The following is a 25,493-nucleotide window of genomic DNA, read 5'->3' as shown; positions in this document are numbered from 1 at the left end:
TGTCAAGCAAATAAGCACTGAGTTTGAAGGTAGGCCTTGAAGTACATCCACAGGTACACCTCCAATTGACTCAAATTATGTCAATTAGCCTATCAGAAGCTTCTAAAGCCTTGACATAATTTTCTGGAATGTTCCAAGCTGTTTAAAGTCAGTCAATTTAGTGTATGTTAACTTCTGACCCACTGGAATTGTGATACAGTGAATTAAGTGAAATAATCTGTCTAAACAATTGTTGGAAAAATTACTTGTGTCATGCACAAAGTAGATGTCCTAACCGACTTGCCAAAACTATAGTTTGTTAACAAGAAATGTGTGGAATGGTTGAAAAACTAGTTTTAATGACTCCAACCTAAGTGTATGTAAACGTCCGACTTCAACTGTAGCTAGAAATGGCAATCATGTTAGCATATTTCATACTGAGATAACGGTTCTAAAACATGTTCTTGGGTTTAAAATAACCATACTGAAAATTTCAGATGAAGTTTGTGAGTGAATTAAACATGTTCAAATGCTTTCATGAGCGTATTCTCTCACTGAGTTTAATACAAGGGTTTAGCCATTTTGGAATTAAGAACAAATTCATTTTCAAGAATCTAATTACTTCCCAACTTTATGCTTAATGAGAAACATAAGAAATTGCACAATAACATTTTCAATAACCTTTTTGAGTTATAGAACTTTCTTCATAAGACTATAGTTAAGAAAAAAATGGCAGTTAAGAAATGTCTAAAGGTTTTGTGAATCTCGGCCCTGCCCTTTCATTTTATTCATATTTTGGTCACATCACATTTGTATTGCCTAATTAACCTACAGTATAGTAAACATAAAATCACTGACTTCCATGTGCACAAACATACATAGCCTTGTCTTACCAACATTTTTCTGCATAACATCCTATTTGTCCCAAGTATGACAAACATATACACTGAGTGTAATAAACATTAAGGACACCTACTCTTTCCATTACATAAACTGACCAGGTGAATCCAGGTGAAAGCTATGATCCCTTATTGGTGTCACTTGTTAAATACATTTAAATCAGTGGAGATGAAGGGGAGGAGACAGGTTAAATAATCATTTTTAAGCATCGAGACAATTGAGACATGGATTGTGTGCCCTTCAGAAGGGTGAATGGGCAAGACAAATGATTTAAATTACTTTGAACGGCGTATGGTAGTAGGTGCCAGGCGCACCGTTGTGTCAAGAACTGCAACGCTGCTGGGTTTTTCACACTCAACAGTTTCACATGTGTGTCAAGAATGGTCCACCACCCAAAGGACATCCAGACAACTTCACTCAACTGTTGGAAGCATTGGAGTCAACATGGGCCAGCATCCCTGTGGAACGCTTCGACACATTGTAGTCAAATCAAATTGTATTTGTCACATGCACCGAATACAACAGGTGTAAACTTGCCCATGAAATACTTACTTACAAGCCCTTATACAACAATGCAGTTAAGAAAATAGAGTTAAGAAAATTTACTAAATAAAGTTTAAAAAAAGTAACAATTAAATAACGATAACAAGGCTATATACAGGGGGTACCGGTACCGAGTCAATGTGCGGGGGTACAGGTCCATTACCCGACGATTTGAGGCTGTTCTGAGGGGAAAAGGGGGGCTGGGGGGGGGGTGCAACTCAATATTAGGAAGTGTGTTCCTAATGTGAGAAATACTCAGTGTATAGTTTGCCCTATAAAACTCACGCATAGACATTCATTCCTCAACCACTTTCATCCTCTGAATCACTGTCCTCCGATCCACTGTCCTCTTTTACATCTGTGCTGACTAAGCCATCAACAGCCAACCTTGAAAATGCTTGCTAGAGCTTTACCATGTTCTGCATTTGATATGTTCTGCATCTTTAAAAAGCCCCAGCTCTTGCTGGCAATACAAAAAGTCCATTGTGTAGGTCTGCCTGTATTGTGTGCCTCTCCTAAGGCACATGTTATGCAGCATCACTGCACGCTGCTTTGCCCGGAGCAGACTGTCCCCCAAGCTGTTGGACACCTGGGACCAGACTGGATGATCTTGCAGGAGAACAGCCACGTACTCCAGTTCCTCCCATTGTCTGCCGTTTAATTCTCTCCGATGTCCGCTCGATTCTTCTGGAGAGCCGCACAGCAATGGTTTGTCCATCTGAAAAACTCTTTTTAGAAATGGTAATGAAAATCTTGAAGTTTGAAATCTTTCATATAGTTCAAAACACCTGGGTGAATGAGACGTAGATAACAACAGCAGTGATATGCCAGGGTTTGATGCAGTGTTCAACAACACTGAATTGGCTGCAGTACCTGGCCACAATAGAAAGAGCGCTACAGGACGAGCCTATGGATTGTAGCCAGCAGACAGTGAGTTTTCTTAGTCTGCAGGCTTTCCAAAATTGCTGCACAGTGTTGAAGAGACCAGCTTCTCTTCTCCATGGCCTTCAACCTTTTCTCCAGGCTGAAACGTGAACATTTATGTTAAAAGGTTTAGAACCTATATCGACTAGCCCCAATACAGTGGGACAAATATGAAGACAACATCCTAAAAAAGCAGTTGACTTCTCAAGCCGAATAGTCAACTGAGCGTTCCTTTCATCTGTGATTGCCGGGGACATCATGTCAGACCTTGAAAATATTATACAGATATACCAGTGAAAATATAAACAGTATGAAAGCATCTCAACATAAAACTAACCAGTTAGGAAGGCAAAATCCATTTGGAGTGCAGAGTGGATTATGCAGTGTGAAGTGTTGGTACATCATGTTCAATAGATTAAAGCAGGGGGGTACTCATGTTTCTGGGATATGTCGTGGAAAGGGTGAAAGCAGGAGGTGGTGATAAGAGTATAAAGTAACAGGAAGTAGCTGTGCAGATCCAAGAGATGGTGAGACTAGGACACAGAACCTGGCAGTCATGACTGGTAGGGCTAAGCCAGACAGAAAGGGGTGTTTAGAGATGGGATAAAACCTTAGGTCAGAGATGTAGCAACTGCTTACGCGACTTACTCTTGTTCTGCCAGAGTTTCCACGCATCTCTCCTGCCAGGTCAGGAACAACGTCCTCTTGTCCGTGAGGGTCTCCTTTATCTGACGGGTCCCAAACTTCCACGTCCAACTGGGTGCTGCCTACAACATAATCAAGGGCTTAATTAAATCTATTGCAGAACATAATAAACCACACTGGCAGTTGTGCTGAGTTCTACATGTGCAATGCTCACAGGTTAGAGAGAAATATCTTATGGACAATGTTAGGAATTTTACTAAAATATCAAATTGTCAGTGAAACGACAGCAAGGACTTCATCATCAAATCAAATGTATTTTATAAAGCCCTTTTTACATCAGCAATTGTAAAAAAGCATCACATGGTGCGTTACAGATACCCTGCCTGAAAACACCAAAGAGCAAGCAATGCTGAGTCAGAACCACAACACAAGCAGTTCTTGGTGTGCATGCTTGTCAGACAGATGGATAATCAGAACAGCATAGGGCACACAAAAACACACTCAAGCGTTCATACTGTAGATGACCGGCAGGGTCAGGCAAAGACCGCAATGGCTATAGAGGGTGCAAAACACTCTAGGGTCAGATGGCTTTCATGTTTTAGGATGTCGAGGTTCATGGGTGGGGTGGGTTGTGGGGGCTAGTACCTTTCCGTTCACCTTCCCACCCACGGGCCAGACTACACTCGATCATAGGACTGACAGAAGAGAGAGGTCTTCAGTCTAGACTTGAAGGTTGAGACCGAGTCAGATTCTTTCACATCGGCAAACCATTCCATAAAGAGGAGCTCTGAAGGAGAAAGCCTCCAGCTACTGAAGCCCTGCTTCCAATTCATCTGATTGAATTTGCAGAAAAGGATCATTGAATATAAATAAAAGTTTTGAGCAAACCACATGGAATCTAACCTAGAATGCTGTTTAGCACCACCAACTCCTCCTTTGCCTCGGCTTCCTCCTTCAGGACCTTCTGCCGACAGAGTTGTATTGCCGGTGCTGTAACATCAGCGTTTCTTTTGTTGCAAAATGATATCAACACAATCCTGAACAATGGGTCGTCTCAATACTTAACTGATTTCCAGTTATACATCTACAATGAAATAAGTAGATAACTACAGAAAACTACTAGTTTTCATCAACAGTCTTATGGCTTGGCGGGAGAAACTGTCTCTGAGCATGGTGCTGCTACAGTTGATGCTCTGATACACTTTGCAAAATGGTGAAGGACGCAGATGTCTTAGTTTCCAAATGTAATATAAGTCCTACCTCTAATGTTAACAGTCAGAATACAGTTGTACTGGCTGTGACAGTCATGGGCATCTTGTCTCCTCCACTCCCATCGTAGGGCCACAGGAACACATGGGATGAACTGCCCTGACTAAGACAGACAGGCAGACACAAAGTTGTTGTAGAACAGACTACAGTAGCTGCAGATTTGAAACTCCACCATCAGGGGGATATTGCACAAGTTATTAGAAAACTCTAAATCAACTCTGTGCTTGGCACGAGAGATTTTGTCACATTTACCTTACCACTGCAGAGAACTGTAACTTTTATAGAAAATGAACTGTATGTACTCTTCACCAGAGCCCGGGCCTGCTGATACTGAATCAGACTGACAGATAGTTCTCCTCACCAGGGCCTGGGCCTGCTTATACTGAATCAGACTGAGGGATAGTTCTCCTCACCAGAGCCCGGGCCTGCTTATACTGAATCAGACTGAGGGATAATTCTCCTCACCAGAGCCCGGGCCTGCTTATACTGAATCAGACTGAGGGATAGTTCTCCTCACCAGAGCCTGGGCCTGCTTATACTGAATCAGACTGAGGGATAGTTCTCCTCACCAGAGCCTGGGCCTGTTTATACTGAATCAGACTGAGGGATAGTTCTCCTCACCAGAGCCTGGGCCTGTTTATACTGAATCAGACTGAGGGATAGTTCTCCTCACCAGGGCCTGCTGATACTGAATCAGACTGAGGGATAGTTCTCCTCACCAGGGCCTGGGCCTGTTAATACTGAATCAGACTGACGGATAGTTCTCCTCACCAGAACCAGGGCCTGCTGATACTGAATCAGACTCACAGATAGTGCTCCTCACCAGGGCCTGGGCCTTCTGATACTGAATCAGACTCACAGATAGTTCTCCTCACCAGAGCCAGGGCCTGCTGATACTGAATCAGACTGAGGGATAGTTCTCCTCACCAGGGCCTGCTGATACTGAATCAGACTGAGGGATAGTTCTCCTCACCAGGGCCTGGGCCTGTTAATACTGAATCAGACTGAGGGATAGTTCTCCTCACCAGGGCCTGGGCCTGCTGATACTGAATCAGACTCACAGATAGTGCTCCTCACCAAGGCCTGGGCCTTCTGATACTGAATCAGACTCACAGATAGTTCTCCTCACCAGAGCCTGGGCCTGCTGATACTGAATCAGACTGAGGGATAGTTCTCCTCACCAGGGCCTGCTGATACTGAATCAGACTGAGGGATAGTTCTCCTCACCAGGGCCTGGGCCTGCTGATACTGAATCAGACTCACAGACAGTTCTCCTCACCAGGGTCTGGGCCTGCTGATACTGAATCAGACTGACAGATAGTTCTCCTCACCAGAGCCTGCTGATACTGAATCAGACTGAGGGATAGTTCTCCTCACCAGAGCCCGGGCCTGCTTATACTGAATCAGACTGAGGGATAGTTCTCCTCACCAGGGCCTGGGCCTGCTGATACTGAATCAGACTGAGGGATAGTTCTCCTCACCAGGGCCTGGGCCTGCTGATACTGAATCAGACTGACGGATAGTTCTCCTCACCAGGGCCTGGGCCTGTTTATACTGAATCAGACTGAGGGATAGTTCTCCTCACCAGGGCCTGCTTATACTGAATCAGACTGAGGGATAGTTCTCCTCACCAGGGCCTGGGCCTGCTGATACTGAATCAGACTCACAGACAGTTCTCCTCACCAGGGTCTGGGCCTGCTGATACTGAATCAGACTGACAGATAGTTCTCCTCACCAGAGCCTGCTGATACTGAATCAGACTGAGGGATAGTTCTCCTCACCAGGGCCTGGGCCTGCTTATACTGAATCAGACTGAGGGATAGTTCTCCTCACCAGGGCCTGGGCCTGCTGATACTGAATCAGACTGAGGGATAGTTCTCCTCACCAGAGCCTGGGCCTGCTGATACTGAATCAGACTGAGGGATAGTTCTCCTCACCAGGGCCTGGGCCTGTGTATACTGAATCAGACTGATGGATAGTTCTCCTCACCAGAGCCTGGGCCTGCTGATACTGAATCAGACTGAGGGATAGTTCTCCTCACCAGGGCCTGGGCCTGCTTATACTGAATCAGACTGAGGGATAGTTCTCCTCACCAGAGCCTGCTGATACTGAATCAGACTCACGGATAGTTCTCCTCACCAGAGCCTGGGCCTGTTTATACTGAATCAGACTGACAGATAGTTCTCCTCACCAGAGCCTGGGCCTGCTGATACTGAATCAGACTGAGGGACCTAACATCTCTGACTCAGTCACAGCAAAGCACAGCCGTGCCGAAACGAGTCAAGTTGTTTGTTTATCAACGATTGATCGCGCCTCTCCCTCACTTCTGTCATGACACCATGCCACGGCTCCCCGGAAATTTAAGCTGAAAAGACTGCTAATGCAAAATTGCACATCTTTTTAAAATTGATTATATATTCTAATCGAATTGTACTAAAGAAATGTTCTTCTCTACTTATATATTCAGATCGAATTGTTCTCAAGAAATGTCCTTCCCTACTATGGGTCATATTAGCGGGCTATCACGGGGTAAAAGCACTTTTTAAAATCCATTACATTAGTTTTGTAAATCACAGTAAAAAAAAAAACACAAATACGTACCTTTGGCGAAGGGAAAGGACGTCAGATCTTCTAGTTTTAGTTACAGCACAATAAAAATGGTCATTACCGCCACCAACGTAAACGGGGTGTAATAACAGTTGTGGTTGACGCTGTTTGCCTACTCGGAAATTATGACATAAAACGTTGATTTGAATCTTCTGACCAACGATTTGGACAGGCACCGCCCCACTGTGTGACTCACATCGCGTGATTTCTGATGATACTTGTACATTATATCGACTGATTGGTTCTGTATGGAGTGTTTTGTAAGAGCCCGAAGCAATATATATATATATATGTATGTTAAACACTATCATTCTACTATACTGCAGATATATTATAATGCAACAATTCGACATAATGCTTCTTTAACACAGGTTTAGGAGATCTTATATGTTGTGTTCTATGAGATAATAGCAGTCAGTTTACATTAACTTTATGAGATGTATGTGGTTTTTATTATTACCAAAAAACGTCCAACGTGAACTAAAAGTGACGTTAGCTAATGAAGTTGATCTAATAGAACAACTATGATATCCTATATCTGTGTTTCCCACAGACCTTATTTTCGGCGTTTATCCAAAACCCTACAAATACGCCATTCATTTTCCTCATAGGCTTTGTCCAACGAACATGGCGGAGTTAGGGCCTACAAAAAGACTCCATTAATATTTCTCTCTTTAGCAACGGCCGAGATCTATTTATGATGGTCTGAAAAATACTGTAGTGCAATATCTGTCGGCCGAAAACCCGAGTAGGAGGGGGCAGAAAGGATATGCTCCAATGAGGGAGAGGGAAATTAAAGAGGGCGCCCAACGAATATAAATGATATCCCTTTAAGAGCAACTGGGACATAGCGGCGCAAGAAAAGGAGAGGAGGGGGAGAAGAAAGAGGATTTAAAAAGAAAAGGAAGAAAGATACATGGAGGGAGGAGGGAGAGCGAGCAATAAAAAAAGAAAGATGACATCCTCGCAATTGAACAGCCGAGGTGGAGCGATAGGCTGCGTCCCGGCGCGATCGCTCTTAGCTAGGGTCAGGGCTTGAATCCAACAGCGAGGCTTCGACAAACAAGCGATTGGCCTGTTGGGGGAAATCGGAAGAATAGATTCATAAATTAAAATAATGAACTGCTACTCTTTCAAATGCGTTTATTGTAACACTGATAGTAGTTGTCATTGTGCGTAATGCATTACTTTTAATTTTAAGATCGAGCTATTACTATATGACTACGGCTATATAAATAACATTGATTTTGTGCGCACAGATATTTGGTTTCAAAGTCATCAATGCCAAGAGATATGCGTTCCTTATGCTTTGATAAAATTACAGTTAGAAACCAAAGAAAGATAAATAGGCCACTATTGGAGCTGGCAATTCTACTCAGGCAGTCAGCCTAGTCGAAACGCCTGTGTGAATTTGAATAGCTTGAATACTCCTGTTAGATAAATATTTTGACAAAGTACATTTTTGATAGTTGCATGTCCCTTTCGGATGATCAATAGCATACTTTTCTTCCTGCATTTGAATACTGTCAACATAGATCTTCTCGCCACAATCATTAACAGTGCGATTAAATATTATGCCAACGGTTTACTGTCGAATCGCCATCAGGATTACTTAGCTGATTTTATACTCTTCATCGCTTTGGTGCAAAATGGATGCTGCTTGGAGCAATTTTCTCTTCCAGGTAATTTTTAATTGACCTTCTTTCTAGTCGTGTGTGTGCTTTTCTGATGAATGGCTGTTGAATAATTTTTTTGTCTGCAGCCCCAGGGGCCTGGCCATTTAGGTAAACGAAGTAGCATTTACTCTAAACCAGTGGTTCCCAAACTTTTTATCGTCCCGTTACCCCTTCAAACATTCAACCTCCAGCTGTGTACCCCCTCTAGCACCAGGGTCAGCGCACTCTCAAATGTTGTTTTTTGCACTCCTTGTAAGCCTGCCACACACTACGTGTGAAAACGTATTTCTTTTCCCAACGCAGTTAAGCCAAAACCACGCCCCGTTATTCAGAGAGGCGTTCTACAACGCTTTGAGTGATCTCCAAGTCCGGAAGTGAATATCACTTAGCGCGAAATTTCAGTCACTGATTAATAACGTTTGCCCTTGTATTTCAAGATTGAAAAATATAATAACATAATGTGGACAGAGCTATCCATTAACGTCCTTTAACGCGCAAATACAGATTCAATGGCTGTAGCATAGCGTAATTCGACTGAATGATTAGCTAAAATATTTGAGAAATTATGAATAATAAGCATATGCTTTTACCTGATAATAGACTACTAATGATAATATAACAACTTCAAATGCCAACCTAGTAACGTTAAGTAGCCTAGGTAAACTTAGCTGACCTTCAATTGAGGGAATTCAGCAGAGTTCTGAGGTATTTTTACAAGTCATTGAAACTAAAAATAAATACATGGGCAAATGTTACCAAACATGATAATAATAGGGCTGCATTGTGGTAGGCAGCTAATTGTTAAATTACACTTTCCATCCTTACCTTGAAAGGTCACTGTCTCTGCACTGAACGCCTGTGAGTGAGACAACGTTAGCTAGCCAATGGGAGCGTAGTAGAACGCCCCTCTAAATAATGGGGCGTAGTTTTGGCTTAACTGCATTGGGAAAAGAATGACACATACGATACATTTATTAAACATAAGAATTAGTGTGAGTTTTTTTCACAACCCGGCTTGTGGGAAGTGACAAAGAGGTCTTATAGGACCAGGGCACAAATAATAATATTATAATAATCAATAATTTTTCTCTTTATTTAGCCATCTTACATATACAACTTTTTGTTCCTTGAAAATTGTGAATAACTCACCACAGGTTAATGAGAAGGGTGTGCTTGAAAGGTTGCACATAACTCTGCAATGTTGGGTTGTATTGGAGAGAGTCTCAGTCTTAAATCATTTTCCACACACAGTCTGTGCCTGTATTTAGTTTTCATGCTAGTGAGGGCCGAGAATCCACTCTCACATAGGTCTGTGGTTGGAAAGGGCGTCAGTGTCTTAACAGCGCGATTTGCCAAGGTAAGAAACTCTGAGCGCAGCCCAATCCAGAAATCTGGCACTGGCTTCTGATTAAATTCAATTTTCACAGAACCGCTTGTTGCAATTTCGATGAGGCTCTCTTGTTCAGATATCAGTAAGTGGACTGGAGACTTATGAATGAAAGGGATAACGAATCCAGTTGTTTGTGCCATCTGTTTCGGGAAAGTACCTGCGTAATTGCGCACCCAGCTCACTCAGGTTCTTCGCTATATCACATATGACATTGTCCGTAAGCTTGAGTTCATTTGCACACAAAAAATCCTACAATGATGGAAAGACCTGTGTGTTGACCTTGTTAGTGCAGACAGAGAAGAGCTCCAAATTCTTAATCATAGCCTCTATTTTGTCCCGCACATTGAATATAGTTGCGGAGAGTCCCTGTAATCCTAGATTCAGATCATTCAGGTGAGAAAAACATCACCCAGGTAGACCAGTCTTGTGAGGAACTCGTCATCATGCAAGCGGTCAGACAAGGGAAAATTATGGTCAGTGAAGAAAACAAAGCTCTTCTCTCAATAAAAAAAAAACACGTGTCAATACTTTGCCCCTTGATAACCATCGCACTTCTGTATGTTGTAAAAGCGTAACATGCCCATATCATTGCATAGTGCAGAAAATACACAAGAGTTCAGGGACTTTGCTTTAACAAAGTTAACCATTTTCACTGTAGTGTCCAAAACGTCTTTCAAGCTGTCAGGCATTCCTTTGGCAGCAAGAGTCTCTTGGTGGATGCTGCAGTGTACCCAAGTGGCGTCAGGAGCAACTGCTTGCACGCACGTTACCACTCCACTATGTCTCCCTGTCATGGCTTTTGTGCCATCAGTACAGTTACCAACACATCTTGACCACCAAAGTCCATTTGATGTCACAAAGCTGTCCAGTACTTAAAAAATATTGTTCTGGTTTCCTGTGGTTTGCAGAAGAGAATGTCTTCCTTAATTGACCCCCCATAAACGTGACGGATATATACCAGGAGCTGTGCCAGGCCCGCCACGTCTGTTGACTCATCCAGCTGTAACGCATAGAATTCACTGGCTTGTATATGAAGCAGTAATTGTTTCAAAACATCTGCCATGTCACTGATGCATCGTGAAACAGTGTTGTTTGATGGAGATATTGTCTGTATAGTTTTTTTTGCCTTTTCCCCCAGCATTGTCCCAGCCATATCCGCAGCAGCGGGAATAATTAAGTCCTCCACAATAGTATGGGGCTTGCCTGTCCTAGCCACTTGGTAGCTCACCATATAAGATGCTTCTAGCTCCTTATTAATGGTATCTGTTGCTTTTATACATGTCTTACTACTCGAAAGTTGTCTTAATTCTCGCTCAAAAAACTCCCGTGGCTTATTTTTCATATTGGTCTGTTTTGTTTCTAAATGTCTGCTTAAGAGTGAAGGTTTCCTTGAGTTGTGACATAGTACTTTTGCACATATAACACACTGTGGCTGAGGAAAGGTACTACTCCCAGTATAAATGAACCCCAATCAATGTAGTTCTCATCATATTTGTGCCTCTTCGATGGTCCAACGTCCCTGTCTGTTATTCGGTGCTTTCCCGGGTAAGGGGGTAGGAGCTCTTCGGCTGCATCAGATTCACAACTGTCAGTGTCCATGCTAGTTGGGCTAACAACAAATGTAGAATTACTGATGCTAGCATTGGATGTGCTCGTGGAAGCAGAACAACTTGTGTTGTCGACAGGTGCAGGTGTAGTACTGCTGGTAGTAGCAGTACTACCAGTAGAGTTGGTATGTGTTTCTATGGCCTTACTTGTTTTAACCATTTATCAATTTTCGAGCAAACGGAATGAGCAGCAGCTACGTACTGACCGTTAGTGGAATTCCCACAAGAGTAACGGTTAATGTGATTGGATGTTAATTATTTGACTAGGCTACCTGTATTTGACATTGTGTTGTTGTTTCGCTGAACACTAGATGGTTTCATTGTATTTTTGCAGTGAAACGAGGCTACTCAGGCGAGGAAAAAAACCTCACCCAAATGTATAGCCCCGTTGGAAAATATAAATGTTTTGAAAATGTGAAGAATGTTTTTTTAATATATATATATATATTTTTTATATATTTATATTTAAAAATTATTTTTCTTTTTTTAAATGTGAATCACATTTTTATTTGGTGTACCCCGACGGCATTGCACGTACCCAGTTTGGGAATAGCTGCCCTAGACAATGCAGTGACTTTTTGCTGATGGCTGTGTTTATTTCTCCAGACTACTCCCACCCAAAACCAAGTGGAGGGGGCCCTCCAATCCGAACTCTTACCAGTCCATATGGCCTCTCCTCAGACCCCTCCCACAGAGCACATAATCCATCCTCCTTCCACGGTGGACACTGCTGCCCTCAATGAAGAACCCTTACCTGGTGAGAGAATCATGGGTTGTGAAACACCATTGCTTCTTCAGCCGTTATCAGCAATTAAGTTGAAAAGGAAGTAATGTAGATTGTCAAACAAGTGGTCTGTTATCCTGTTATAAGCATAACGTGTTAGTCTTCATACTATTATATTTTGAATTGATAGGGATATTATTATTAATGTGCATTTCCTCTCCCTGTCTTCCTCTCTCATTCCCTCTCTTCTTCCCGTCTTCCGTCCTGCAGTGAAGACGGTGTCCCGGCCTGCCCGTGTGCCCCACATCTGTGCCATATGCAGCAAGCAGTTCAAGAACAACTACAACCTGCGGCGGCACCAGTCGGTCCACACCGGGGTACGCATGAAGCGAGCAGGGGAGCAGGAGGAGGGGGCAAAGGAGGGTGGCAATGGTGCCGGCCCAGCGCAGGTGGTGTCGGGAGGTAGGACGGAGAGGTACACGGTCCCCCTCACTCTGCTCCACCTCTCCGTTCCTCCCCCTCTCCCCCCTCCCAGACTGCTGGCGTCCCAGCAGCCAACTGTGGGTAGTCAGGATGGCGAAGAGGTTGCCATGGCAAGCGTAGTGGCTAGCGTTAACCCCCATGCTCCTCCTGCAGCTGTTGACATGGGGGCGGGGGCGACAGTACAGGTGGGTCAGGGTGCTTCTGGAGGTTGTTGTTGTCGTCGTCCGTGAAAAGGAAAACTATACTTTAGGTTTCTCTTGCATGGTCTTTATGGAGATTGTGGAAAAGCCTTATTTTCAATAGAGGGAATTCAGCATTTTATGCAAACGGTCCAGAGAAATGATGTGTGTCTGCGTGGTTCGGAAAGACACAGAGAATCGACAATGTGATATGTAAATAATCAACAAGGCATGTGTAATAGTCATGTCCGACAATACATAAAAAAACTATGTTTGTTCTCCTCCTCACCCCCCCCCCCCCCCCCCCCAGAGGCCATCGAACCCAAACCCTGTGCGGAAGAATCACGCTTGTGAAACGTGCGGGAAGGCCTTCCGAGATGTGTACCACCTTAACCGACACCGTCTCTCCCACTCGGATGAGAAACCCTTCTCCTGCCCCATCTGCCAGCAGAGGTTCAAGAGGAAGGACCGCATGAGCCACCACGTGCGCTCTCACCAAGGTGGTGTGGAGAAACCCTACGTGTGCCCCCACTGTGCCAAGGCTTTCTCCAGGTGAGAATGGCACGCTATAGGCCAGAGAGCAGGGTTGTGTTCATTAGGGCAGGCAACAGAAAATGTTTTCATATATTGCATCTCCCTCTCTCTGTATTTCAAGCCGCTTTCTTACGCTTTGTGTCTGTGATACACTCCAAAGAGTTTGTCAGATGTTTTAGACCTCATAAGTAGTCAAGAAGAGTCCACATCCCATGCCTTTAGTTGTGAAGATGCAGCTGTAAGGCTCAACCCAAAATGAATGGAAAATTTAAGCACCACAAATCTTTTATCTTTTTCATTCATATTGGTTTGTGGCATTTAGCTGTATCTACACAACACACGCCCTGGAACTTGAACTTATCTCAAAAGACATCTGACAAAGTTTGAGTTTGGAAGTTCACATTTTCAGCTGGAGAAAGTGTATAACAAGGTATTGTGATCTCAACCCTTCCTGTCTTACTTCTTTCAGGCCTGACCATCTCAACAGTCACGTCAGACAAGTCCACTCTTCTGAACGACCCTTCAAGTGTCCGGTACTTGATGTTTGTGCTACTTTATATATTTTTTACACCTCTCAAATCTCAATACAGTCATTGTTAACCATGAATTTGCTTCTCTGTACCTTAAATCCTTTGTACCATAATTATCCATTGTAATAAAATTGGGGTTGGGATCAATTCCATTTCAATTCAGTCAATTCAGGAAGTGAACTGAAATTCTAATTTTCTTTGGAGTTGGAATTTGAGTTTACTTCCTTAATTGACTGAATTGAAATGGAATTGATCCCAAACCCAATTAACCCTGAGTCTACAATTTCCGCTTCCCACGCGGAAATCTAATTATCATAATACAAAAATCCCCATCAAAATCCATCTGTTTAAGCTAAAGATTTTTTTTTGCATGGGCTGTGCATCCGCTGATATCGCCCTTCTGCATCTGCGGTGGTGGCAGAGCTAGAGCGGTGTTTGTCAGACCATGAGACATCCCGAAAATGGCTGTTCTCATAAAAACGGCTGTAGCGTCCAACTGGTTTGGCCTACAAAGTATTAAGACCAATCTGTTGAAAGATGACTCTCACGAACGTGGTGGTGTTCTCCGTCATTATGGGGTATTGTGTATAGATTGATGATGATTTTTTTTTTATTGTATACATTTTAGAATAAGGCTGTAACGTAACAAAATGTGGGAAAAGTGGAGGGGTCTGAATACTTTCTTAATGCACTGTATATATTGAGATAGTTTAGTGCCTAAAATAAGGGGTTAAATACATGTCTAAAAATAAAAACTTCCTTATCTCTCAGATATAGGAGAGACACTTCAGAACAAACTTCCTTTAGATTTTTTGTGAGGACTATCTGTTATTCAATGCTAATAGCAGTAATGCCAAATTAATCCAATAATGTTTTTATACATTTCTTGGATACATTAAGCGGTCTTAAAATAAAAAATGTAATAAAAACCGGCTGAGACAGAGCTTGAACTCTAGAGGGTTAAACTACTGCTTTCTCTGTATCTTTAATGATAACCTCATAACTCTCGATGTGTTTAGACATGCGAATCCAGCTTCGCCACGAGGGACCGGCTACGTGCCCATATGATCCGCCACGAGGAGAAGGTCCCGTGCCATATATGCGGCAAGCTCCTGTCTGCTGCCTACATCACCGATCACATGAGGGTGCACAACCAATCGCAGCACCACGCCTGCCATCTCTGTAACCGCAGTGAGTGTCTGTCAACACCCCAGATTGTTTGATGGGTTCACGAAAAGTTGATGATGACAGTTTTGCACACTCTTGGCATTCTCTCAACCAGCCTCATGAGGTAGTCACCTGGAATGCGTTTAAATGAACAGGTGTGTCTTAAGTTAATTTTGGGAATTTCTTTCCTTCATAATGCCTTTGAGCCAATCAGTTGTGTTGTGACAAAGTAGGGGTGGTATACAGAAGATGGCTCCATTTGGTAAAAGACCAAGGCCATATTATGGCAATTACAGGTCAAACAAGCAAAGATAAAATTAAGACATGAAGGTCAGTCAATCTGGAACATTTCAAGAACTTTGAAAGTTTCTTCAAGTGCAGTCACAATTAACATCAAGCACTATGATGAAACTGACTCTCATAAGGACCACAACAGGAAAGGAAGACCCAGAGTTACCTCTGCTGCAGAGGATAAGTTCATTAGAATTACCAGCCTCAGACATTGCAGCCCAAATAAATGCTTCACAGAGTTCAAATAACAGACACATCTCAACATCAACTGTTCAGAGGAGACTGTGTGAATCAGGCCTTCATGGTCAAATTGCTGCAAAGAAACCATTACTTAAGGACACCAATAAGAAGAAATGACATGCTTGGGCCAAGAAACTCGAGCAATGGACATTAGACCGGTGGAAATCTGTCCTTTGGTCTGACGAGTCATGAGATTTGGAGATTTTCCAACTGCCGTGTCTTTGTGAGACGCAGAGTAGGTGAACCGATGATCTCTGCTTGTGTGTTTCCCACTGTGAAGCATGGAGGAGGAGGTGTGATGGTGTGGGGGTGCTTTGCTGGTGACACTGTCAGTGATTTATTTAGAATTCAAGGCACACTTAACCAGCATGGCTACCACAGCATTCTTCAGCGATACGCCATCCCATCTAGTTTGCGTTTAGTGGGACTATCATTTGTTTTTCAACTGGACAGTGACCCAACACACCTCCAGGCTGTGTAAGGGCTATTTTTACCAAGGAGAGTGATGCAGTGCTGCATCAGATGACCTGGCATCCACAATCACCTAACCTCAACCCAATTGAGATGGGTTGGGATGAGTTGGACCGCAGAGTGAAGGAAAAGCAGTCAACATGTGCTCGGCATATGTGGGAACTCCTTCAAGACTGTTGGAAAAGCATTACAGGTGAAGCTGGTTGAGAGAATGCCAAAAGTGTGCAAAGCTGTCATTAAGGCAAAGGGTGGCTACTTTGAAGAATCTAAAATATATTTTGATTTATTTAACACTTTTTTGGTTACTACATGATTCCATATGTGTTATTTCATAGTTTTGATGTCTTCAATATTATTCTACAATGTAGAAAATAGTAAAAAATAAAGAAAAACCCTTGAATGAGTAGGTGTGTCCAAACCTTTGACTGTACTGTATATCTTTATCATGCGTGGGAATAATTTGGAACAGATTTCTAAAATCAAAATCACTTGGAGCAGAATTGCTGTTGTTTTTACAGTCTTAGTCCAACAATGTTTATTTTTTTGCTCAGAAAACTTGGGAGTGCCAAATAAAATCACCTGCCTTTTGGGGACCCGCGCTATAAAGCATTACTTGTAAAGCCTTGAAATGATACTAACTGCTAACTCTCTGCGTCTCCTCCAGGCTTCACCACTCTGACCTACCTGCGCGTCCACGCCCAGAAGCACCATGGCCAGGAGTGGAAGGAGAGCGCTGGCGTCTTCGGCGGCACGAGCTCCGGCGGTGTCCTTGTGTGCCAGCTGTGCGGGGTGCACTGCAAGACCCCCACCCAGCTGCAGGGCCACATGGGCACCCACAGCACAGGGGGCCAAGGGGGATCTCCTGGCCCTGTCACCTCTAGTGGGGCATCCAGCTCCTCCGTGTCCCTTGGCAACATGGTGTCCGCCCCAAACTTCTACGTCAGCGGCAACACGGTGGTGGACCTGCTAGTGTCGGATTGCTCCAGCATCCAGCCTCAGTCCCACAGTTAGCAGAGTGGAGCCTCATCTGAACCACAGCCCCTTGAGTCCCTAAGTCCTATAGTGAGAGGTTAGGAGGACAAAGGGAGCTTGCTTAGGGGAGAGCCACAGTAAAGAATGTAGCTACTCGAAATCCCATAGCTAGTGGAAAAGGTCGAAAGGGACAGAGCGGGCTGGCTAAGGGGAGAGAAAGAGGCAGAGAGAAAGTATGCGAGAACAGTTAGGAGAATGTGGCGAGAGGAGGGGGGACATATGTCCTGTACGCTGCTGATTCGATGACGCTAGATAACGACAAATACGAAAGTGAGTGTCCCCAACGTGGCTGAACTTTCTTGCACTTTCAGGACTCCTATGACACTGTGGTCTTGTGTGCATCTACTCTATCCCTCTCCCTCCCTCCTTCCACCCTTTGTCTCCCACGGGCCCAGCAACTACTCCCCTCTGCTAGTAATGTACCATCTTTTGTAACTGTATGTCAGAAACACTTTCCTTTTGCCTCCATTTTGTCGCTCTCTTTTCCCGAGCCTTCAAAAGAAAGGCTTGTAGTAAGAAGTTGGGGGATGATATAAAAGAGTAACAGGGAAATTATATTATAAAAGGGTGCGTGTAAGAGGATATTCTGAAAGAGAATGAAAGGTTGAGGGGGAGAATAGCACATAAGTCAGGGGCTGCTACCTTCCAGAAATGGAGAGGAGTAGACACTATAAATTGTGTTATCATAGAGTATATGGATGTAGTCTGTTTTAAATAGGGCCAACACTGTATCTGGAGGTTAGCCCATACTGTAATGGTGATTATGAACAGTGTACTTTATCTATTTGTTTCAGGTACAGTAGAGAGAAAAAAAAACATTGGCAAAGTTGAGTTAAGGAGTATCAAGCACCTTACAAATGTTGACGTTTTAATTTCGCCGAAGGTTCAGACAGGTATTTGCTCTGCGTCCTCCTCTCTGGGATGGCCACATTTTTAATACACAATGGAGATGCTCATGACTGCTACTGTACAGCCAGGCTCATGACACAGTTCACTTGCACCTAAAACACAATTTGCATGAAAGTGAAACTAAGACAACTTTACTTTTCCTAAAAGTAAAAAGTGATCATGCTACAAGAACGTTAGCAGCGGTTCCCCTTACACTACAGGTCGAGTGGCCATTGATTCAGTCAAATGAATTGTACCCATGTCTGCCATTTTCTTTGTTTGTAACTGTCATTGCTATAGTCTCCTTTGTTTTGTTCCTTGTACGAGTTTACCGTATTAAAACTCATTCATTTGAATTCTAGACACCACCATGTATAGTGCACAGTGTTCTGATCACAACTCATATTATGAATCTGAGAAGGATCTCTTTTCCTCCGATCATTTTGGTTGTTAAGACTTTTTCAGTGGTTAAGGTGTGATGTCATGGAAGGGCTTTAAAGGTCAACGGTCAGGTTGAGATAAGTATATCCAGGTACTACTAGTGTTCTATGCCCCACCCCTAGTATGCTTTCAACAAGTCCTGCTTTTGTACTGAAGTGCTTCATTTCATCTGTTTAGTGTTGGCATGTTAGCTTGAGAGAAGAAAAAAAAAAGTAGAATGTTTAATTTTGAGACTTGTTCTTCCTGTTGAGAAAAGTAGTGATTTAATCAAAGTTATTTTAGGGTTCCCGCATTAAGCAAAACAAATTATATTTTTAAACTATATTCTATGAACCTGTACAGCTCTTGCGATACATCTTAATGCCTTATTGTACTCAACTGCGTTTTAATTATTTTATTCTGAACTATTTAAAATCTTAGTCATGGATTTATTAAGGACATTAATGGGATGTATTTATATTTTTATATTTCAACAATATGCATGTCTACGAACAGTTGTTGGAGCCAAACCATTTTTGACGCTTACCACGATCATGAATATTAAGTTATTATTTTGTAGATGAAGTAGAGAATGTTATTTTGTAATTTTTACTATTAAAAGTGAAACGACTAAACAGATGAGTGTGAGGGGTGTCCATTGTTTATTTGGTGTTTGTGTGTGTCACACACATGCTTGAGATAGAAAGTGTAAGGATTTTTTGTCAATGAGAAGGTGTAATGAGAATGGTAGGCGGTGGCATGCAACTGGTAACAACATTTGTATGCTGGTATCTCTGACTAGGGAAATATATTAAGTGTGAGATGAGCGTTTTTTTATTTGCACCAAAGGAAACAAGTGATAGACAACAATACAGATTTTTTTTTTTTTAACGTTTTTATAAAGGTGTGCAGGTGTGGTTGGAAACCCAAGGGCTTGTACAAAAAAAACACCACAAAGAAAATACAATACATAAGTACAAAAATAAAAAAGGTTTGTTAAAACAGTTAAAGCTTGGTCGCAAATGGGTCTTCCAAATGGACAATGACCCCAAGCATACTTCCAAAGTTGTGGCAAAATGGCTTAAGGACAAAGTCAAGGTATTGGAGTGGCCATCACAAAGCCCTGACCTGAATCCGATAGAAAATTTGTGGGCAGAACTAAAAAAGCGTGTGCGAGCAAGGAGGCCTAAAAACCTGACTCAGTTACACCAGCTCTGTCAGGAGGAATGGGCCAAAATTCACCCAACGTTTTGTGGGAATTTAAAATAAAGTGATCCTAACTGACCTAAAACAGGGAATTTTTACTAGGATTAAATGTCAGGAATTGTGAAAAACTGAGTTTAAATGTATTTGGCTAAGGTTTATGTAAACTTCCGACTTCAACTGTATGTGTGCATGTGAGTTTGAGAGAGATAGGCTATATGGAAAAGATTACTGGGTAGTTTGGTTCATCAGGCTGACCCTCAGTCTTCGCTTGAAGTTATTGAGGGATGATGATGTTTTGGCATTATGAAGATAAGAATTCCAGAATATGATACCTGTAAATCTGATAGAGAATTTACTATGTGAGGTGCGAGAGTGGGGATTGTGAATGTTATCGCAGTGTCTTGTGTTATATAGTTGGATTTCAGAATTAACGTGGCAAAATCCATTGAAGGGTTTAAGTAAACTGATGAAAGTACATAATTGGCGCACATTAATGTCGTCATTAGACAAGATATTGAGTTTCTTAAAGAAAGATGCAGATGTAGCCAGGTAATTAGAGGTGGCTAGTCTTGCTAATTTCTTTTGTATGATGAGTAATTTGTGTAGGTAGGAGGCATACAGTATATACTGGCCCAGACAACATTACAGTGAATGAGATATGGGTAAATTCAGCTTTAGTATAGAGTTAGGAAGCAAGCTCGATGAACCAAACCATTAAACTTTCTGATGATACCAACAGATTTCATCACTATCCTGCAGACAAATGAAGTATGATGTTTCCAGGATAACTTTTCATTAGTTAGAACTCAGAGGAATCTACTGGATGTTCCATTTCATTACCACCAATTAAGATTATGGCTCTTTTGTTTTCTTTTTATTAACAATACGTATTTTTATTACTAATGAATACAATAAAGTTACATTTGTTAACATTTAAAGATAATTGTTTATCTGGAACCATTCAGATAATTTGGCCATGCCTGAGTTGGCTTCATTAATTAGTGAATACAAATTATTGTGTGATAAAATCAAATTGGTGTAATCAGCAAAGAGAATGGCAAGTATGGTAGAATACACAGCAGCAAGGTCATTGATAAAAATTAGGAATAAAAAATGTTCAATTATCGAAAACTGTGGCAGGATAGCTTGGCCCTGGTGTCACACCCTGGCCTTAGTTATCTTTGTTTTCATTATTATTTTAGTTAGGTCAGGGTGTGACATGGGGAAGTTTGTGTGTTTTTGTATTGTCTATGGTGTTGTATGGTTTAGGGGGTTTAGTAGAGTAGATGGTGTAGTGTTCAGTGTAGGTGTCTAGGAAAGTCTATGGTTGCCTGAATTGGGTCTCAATTAGAGACAGCTGGTTATTGTTGTCTCTGATTGGGAGCCATATTTAAGGCAACCATAGGCTTTAGCTGTTTTGTGGGTAATTGTCTATGTCAGTGTGTAATGGTCAGTGTCAGCACCATTTTGTTATTATAGCTTCACGGTCGTCATTTTGTTTGTTTAGTTGTATAGTGTTCGTTTCGTGTTTTTTCCCTCTTCTGAATAAAAGAAGATGTACTTTCCACACGCTGCGCCTTGGTCCAATCTCTCACCCAAAGACGATCGTGACAGAATTACCCACCAATCCAGGATCAAGCAGCGTGAAAAGCGGCAACAGGAGCAGCGCAAGGAGGAATGGCAATGGGAGCGTAATCTGGACTACACAACGTGGGAGGAGATCGACAGGTGGGCGATCGACCCAGGGCGAGTGCCGGAGCCCGCCTGGGATTCTCTGGCGCAGTGCGAGGAGGGATACCGGCGAATGGAGGCAGCACGACGACGCGGTAGGAAGCCTGTGAGTCAGCCCCAAAAATTTCTTGGGGGGGGGCTTAGAGGTAGTGGGCCGAGGGCAGGTAGGAGACCTGCGCCCACTTCACAGGCTAACCGTGGAGTGCGGGAGTACGGGCGAACACCGTGTTACGCAGTAGAGCGCACGGTGTCTCCTGTACGTGTTCATAGCCCGGTGCGGGTTATTCCACCTCCCCGCACTGGTAGGGCTAGATTGGGCATTGAGCCAGGTGCCATGATGCCGGCTCAACGCGTCTGGTCTCCAGTGCGTCTCCTCGGGCCGGCATACATGGCACCAGCCTTACGCATGGTGTCCCCGGTTCGCCTACATAGCCCGGTGCGGGTTATTCCACCTCCCCGCACTGGTCGGGCGACGGGGAGCATTCAACCAGGTAAGGTTGGGCAGGCTCGGTGTTCAAGGGAACCAGTACGCCTGCACGGTCCGGTATTTCCGGCGCCACCTCCCCGCCCCAGTCCAGTTCCACCAGTGCCTACACCACGTAACAGGCTTCCAGTGTGTCTCCAGAGCCCTGTTCCTCCTCCACGCACTCGTCCTATGGTGCGTGTCTCCAGCCCGGTACCACCAATTCCGGCACCACGCACCAAGCCTCCTGTGCGTCTCCAGAGTCCTGTGCATCCTGTTGCTGCTCCCCGCACTAGCCCTGAGATGCGTGTCCCCAGCCCGGTACCACCAGTGCCGGCACCACGCACTAGGCCTAATGTGCGTCCCCAGGGTCCAATATGCCCTGTTCCTTCTCCCCGCACTAGCCTGAAGGTGCGTGTCCTTAGCCCGGTGCCTCCAGTTCCGGCACCACGCACCAGGCCTACAGTGCGCCTCATCCGGCCAGAGCCATCCGTCTGCCCAGCGCCATCTGAGCCATCCGTCTCCCCAGCGCCATCTGAGCCATCCGTCTCCCCAGCGCCATCTGAGCCATCCGTCTCCCCAGCGCCATCTGAGCCATCCGTCTCCCCAGCGCCATCTGAGCCATCCGTCTCCCCAGCGCCGTCTGAGCCATCCGTCTGTCCCGAGCCATTAGAGCCGCCCGTCTGTCCCGAGCCGTCAGAGCCGTTAGTCAGTCAGGAGCCGCTAGAGCCATTCGTCAGTCAGGATCTGCCAGAGCCGCCAACCAGACAGGATCTGCCAGAGCCGCCAACCAGACAGGATCTGCCAGAGCCGCCAACCAGACAGGATCTGCCAGAGCCGCCAACCAGACAGGATCTGCCAGAGCCGTCAGCCAGCCATGAGCGTCCAGAGCCGTCAGCCAGCCATGAGCGTCCAGAGCCGTCAGCCAGCCATGAGCGTCCAGAGCCGTCAGCCAGCCATGAGCGTCCAGATCCGTCAGCCAGCCATGAGCAGCCAGATCCGTCAGCCAGCCATGAGCAGCCAGATCCGTCAGCCAGCCATGAGCAGCCAGATCCGTCAGCCAGCCATGAGCAGCCAGATCCGTCAGCCAGCCATGAGCAGCCAGATCCGTCAGCCAGCCATGAGCAGCCAGATCCGTCAGCCAGCCATGAGCCGTCCAGCCAGGATCCGCCAGAGCCGTCCAGCCAGGATCCGCCAGCCAGCCAGGATCCGCAAGAGCCAGCCAGCCAGGATCCGCCATTCAGTCCGGTGCTGCCCTTCAGTCCGGTGCTGTCCCTCAGTCCGGAGCTGCCGTCCCTCAGTCCGGAGCTGCCCCTTATCCTGGTGGTGCCCCTTATCCTGGTGCTGCCCCTTATCCTGGTGCTGCCCCTTATCCTGGTGCTGCCCCTTATCCTGGTGCTGCCCCTTATCCTGGTGCTGCCCCTTATCCTGGTGCTGCCCCTTAGTCCGGTACTGCCCCTTAGTACGGTGCTGCCCCTTAGTCCGGTGCTGCCACTTAGTCCGGTGCTGCCCCTTATTCCAGTGGGGTTAAGAAAGCGGGTAGTGACTATGGTGGGGTGGGGACCACGACCAGTGCCAGAGCCGCCACCGTGGACAGACGCCCACCCAGACCCTCCCCTAGACTTTATACTGGTGCGCCCGGAGTTCGCACCTTAAGGGGGGGTTATGTCACACCCTGGCCTTAGTTATCTTTGTTTTCATTATTATTTTAGTTAGGTCAGGGTGTGACATGGGGAAGTTTGTGTGTTTTTGTATTGTCTAGGGTGTTGTATGGTTTAGGGGGTTTAGTAGAGTAGATGGTGTAGTGTTCAGTGTAGGTGTCTAGGAAAGTCTATGGTTGCCTGAATTGGGTCTCAATTAGAGACAGCTGGTTATTGTTGTCTCTGATTGGGAGCCATATTTAAGGCAACCATAGGCTTTAGCTGTTTTGTGGGTAATTGTCTATGTCAGTGTGTAATGGTCAGTGTCAGCACCATTTTGTTATTATAGCTTCACGGTCGTCAGTTTGTTATTTTGTTTGTTTAGTTGTATAGTGTTCGTTTCGTGTTTTTTCCCTCTTCTGAATAAAAGAAGATGTACTTTCCACACGCTGCGCCTTGGTCCAATCTCTCACCCAAAGACGATCGTGACACCTGGTAAGGGCACAGATGTTTGTATAAACAAATTGTTCTCTATCACAAACATAAAGTTATAGCCAATTATATGTATAATCATGAAAACCGTAATAATGCAATTCAATCAATAATATTTCATGATCAAACGCTTTTGATAAATCAAAAAAATGCCAAGTGCGTATTCGTTGTTGTTCAGGGCTGTAAAGATTTTATCCACAAGTTGCAAAAGAGACATATCTGTGGAGTAGTTTTTACGAAAACCATATTGGTGCTCATATAGAATAAAGTGTTGATTTAAATGTTTCAACATTCTCTTATACACCAATTTTTCTAGGATTTTAGTGAAACGTGTTTGTACAGATATTAGGTGATAATGTGTAAAAGATCTGGGATCCCCAGATTTATAGAGGGGGATAACTTTGGCAATTTTCAAATCTTCAGGAACAATACCAGTTTGCATTGATTTGGTGAAGTTTCTTCAAAGTTACCTCTGCTGCAGAGGATAAGTTCCTTAGAGTTACCAGCCTCAGAAATTGCAGTTATGAAAACTTAGGACACTAAAGACGCCTTTTTACTGACTCTGAAAAACACCAAAAGAAAGATTCCCGGGGTCCCTGCTCATCTGCGTGAACATGCCTTAGGCATGCTGCAAGAAGGCATGAGGACTGCAGATGGGGCCAGGGCAATAAATTGCAATGTCCGTACTGTGAGATGCCTAAAACAGCGCTACAGGGAGACAGGATGGACAGCTGATCGCCCTCGCAGTGGCAGACCACGTGTAACAACACCTGCACAGGATTGCTACATCCGAACATCACACCTGCAGGACAGGTACAGGATGGCAACAACAACTGCCCGAGTGACACCAGGAACACACAATCTCTCCATCAGTGCTCAGACTGTCCGCAATAGGCTGAGATAGGCTGGACTGAGGGCTTGTAGGCCTGTTTTAAGGCAGGTCCTCACCAGACATCACCGCCAACATCGTCGCCTATGGGCACAAACACACCGTCGCTGGACCAGACAGGACTGGCAAAAAAGTGCTCTTCACTGACGAATCACGGTTTTGTCTCACCAGGGGTAATGGTCGGATTCGCTTTCATCGTCGAATGAATGAGCGTTACACCGAGGCCTGTACTCTGGAGCGGGATTGATTTGGAGGTGGAGGGTCCGTCATGGTCTGGGGCGGTGTGTCACAGCATCATCGGACTGAGCACGTCTGGGACCTGTTCGATTGGAGGGTGAGGGCTAGGGCCATTCCCCCAGAAATGTCCAGGAACTTGTAGGTGCCTTGGTGGAAGAGTGGGGTAACATCTGACAGCAAGAACTGGCAAATCTGGTGCAGTCCATGAAGAGGAGATGCACTGCAGTACCTGATGCAGCCCACACCAGATACTGACTGTTACTTTTGATTTTGACCCCCCTTTTGTTCAGGGACACATTATTCCATTTCTGTTAGACACATGTCTGTGGAACTTGT

General features: G+C 44.4%; 1 protein-coding gene, 1 long non-coding RNA gene and 1 pseudogene across 4 annotated transcripts; 2 read left to right on the top strand and 1 right to left on the bottom strand.

Annotated features, from left to right (window-relative positions):
- Positions 1-1,558: 1,558 nt before the first annotated feature.
- Positions 1,559-8,733, bottom strand: LOC120060917. The gene is made up of 4 exons (XR_005478283.1): positions 6,862-8,733; positions 4,252-4,363; positions 2,995-3,113; positions 1,559-2,150 (listed from the first exon to the last, which is right to left on the bottom strand). It is a non-coding gene; the product is annotated as an uncharacterized LOC120060917 (long non-coding RNA).
- On the top strand, positions 7,686-19,138 carry LOC120060916 (myc-associated zinc finger protein-like). 3 transcript variants are annotated; one of them, XM_039010348.1, is made up of 7 exons: positions 7,686-8,549; positions 12,147-12,297; positions 12,535-12,641; positions 13,237-13,478; positions 13,930-14,002; positions 15,010-15,181; positions 16,824-19,138. In XM_039010348.1, exons 1-7 carry the CDS (start codon positions 8,517-8,519, stop codon positions 17,168-17,170), a joined length of 1,125 nt encoding a protein of 374 aa, XP_038866276.1. In that variant the 5' UTR covers positions 7,686-8,516; the 3' UTR covers positions 17,171-19,138. The 3 variants fall into 3 exon arrangements, with proteins under 3 accessions (XP_038866276.1, XP_038866274.1, XP_038866275.1); XM_039010346.1 differs by having other exon boundaries at positions 12,535-12,932; XM_039010347.1 differs by having other exon boundaries at positions 7,687-8,549; positions 12,535-12,932; positions 13,930-13,993.
- Positions 17,434-25,493, top strand: part of LOC120060857 — a 21,221-nt pseudogene continuing 13,161 nt past the window's right edge.

This window comes from Salvelinus namaycush, chromosome 16 (assembly GCF_016432855.1).
Source record: "Salvelinus namaycush isolate Seneca chromosome 16, SaNama_1.0, whole genome shotgun sequence".
In the NCBI taxonomy this organism is placed as follows: domain Eukaryota; kingdom Metazoa; phylum Chordata; class Actinopteri; order Salmoniformes; family Salmonidae; genus Salvelinus; species Salvelinus namaycush.
This window is presented reverse-complemented; position numbering and strand designations above follow the sequence as displayed.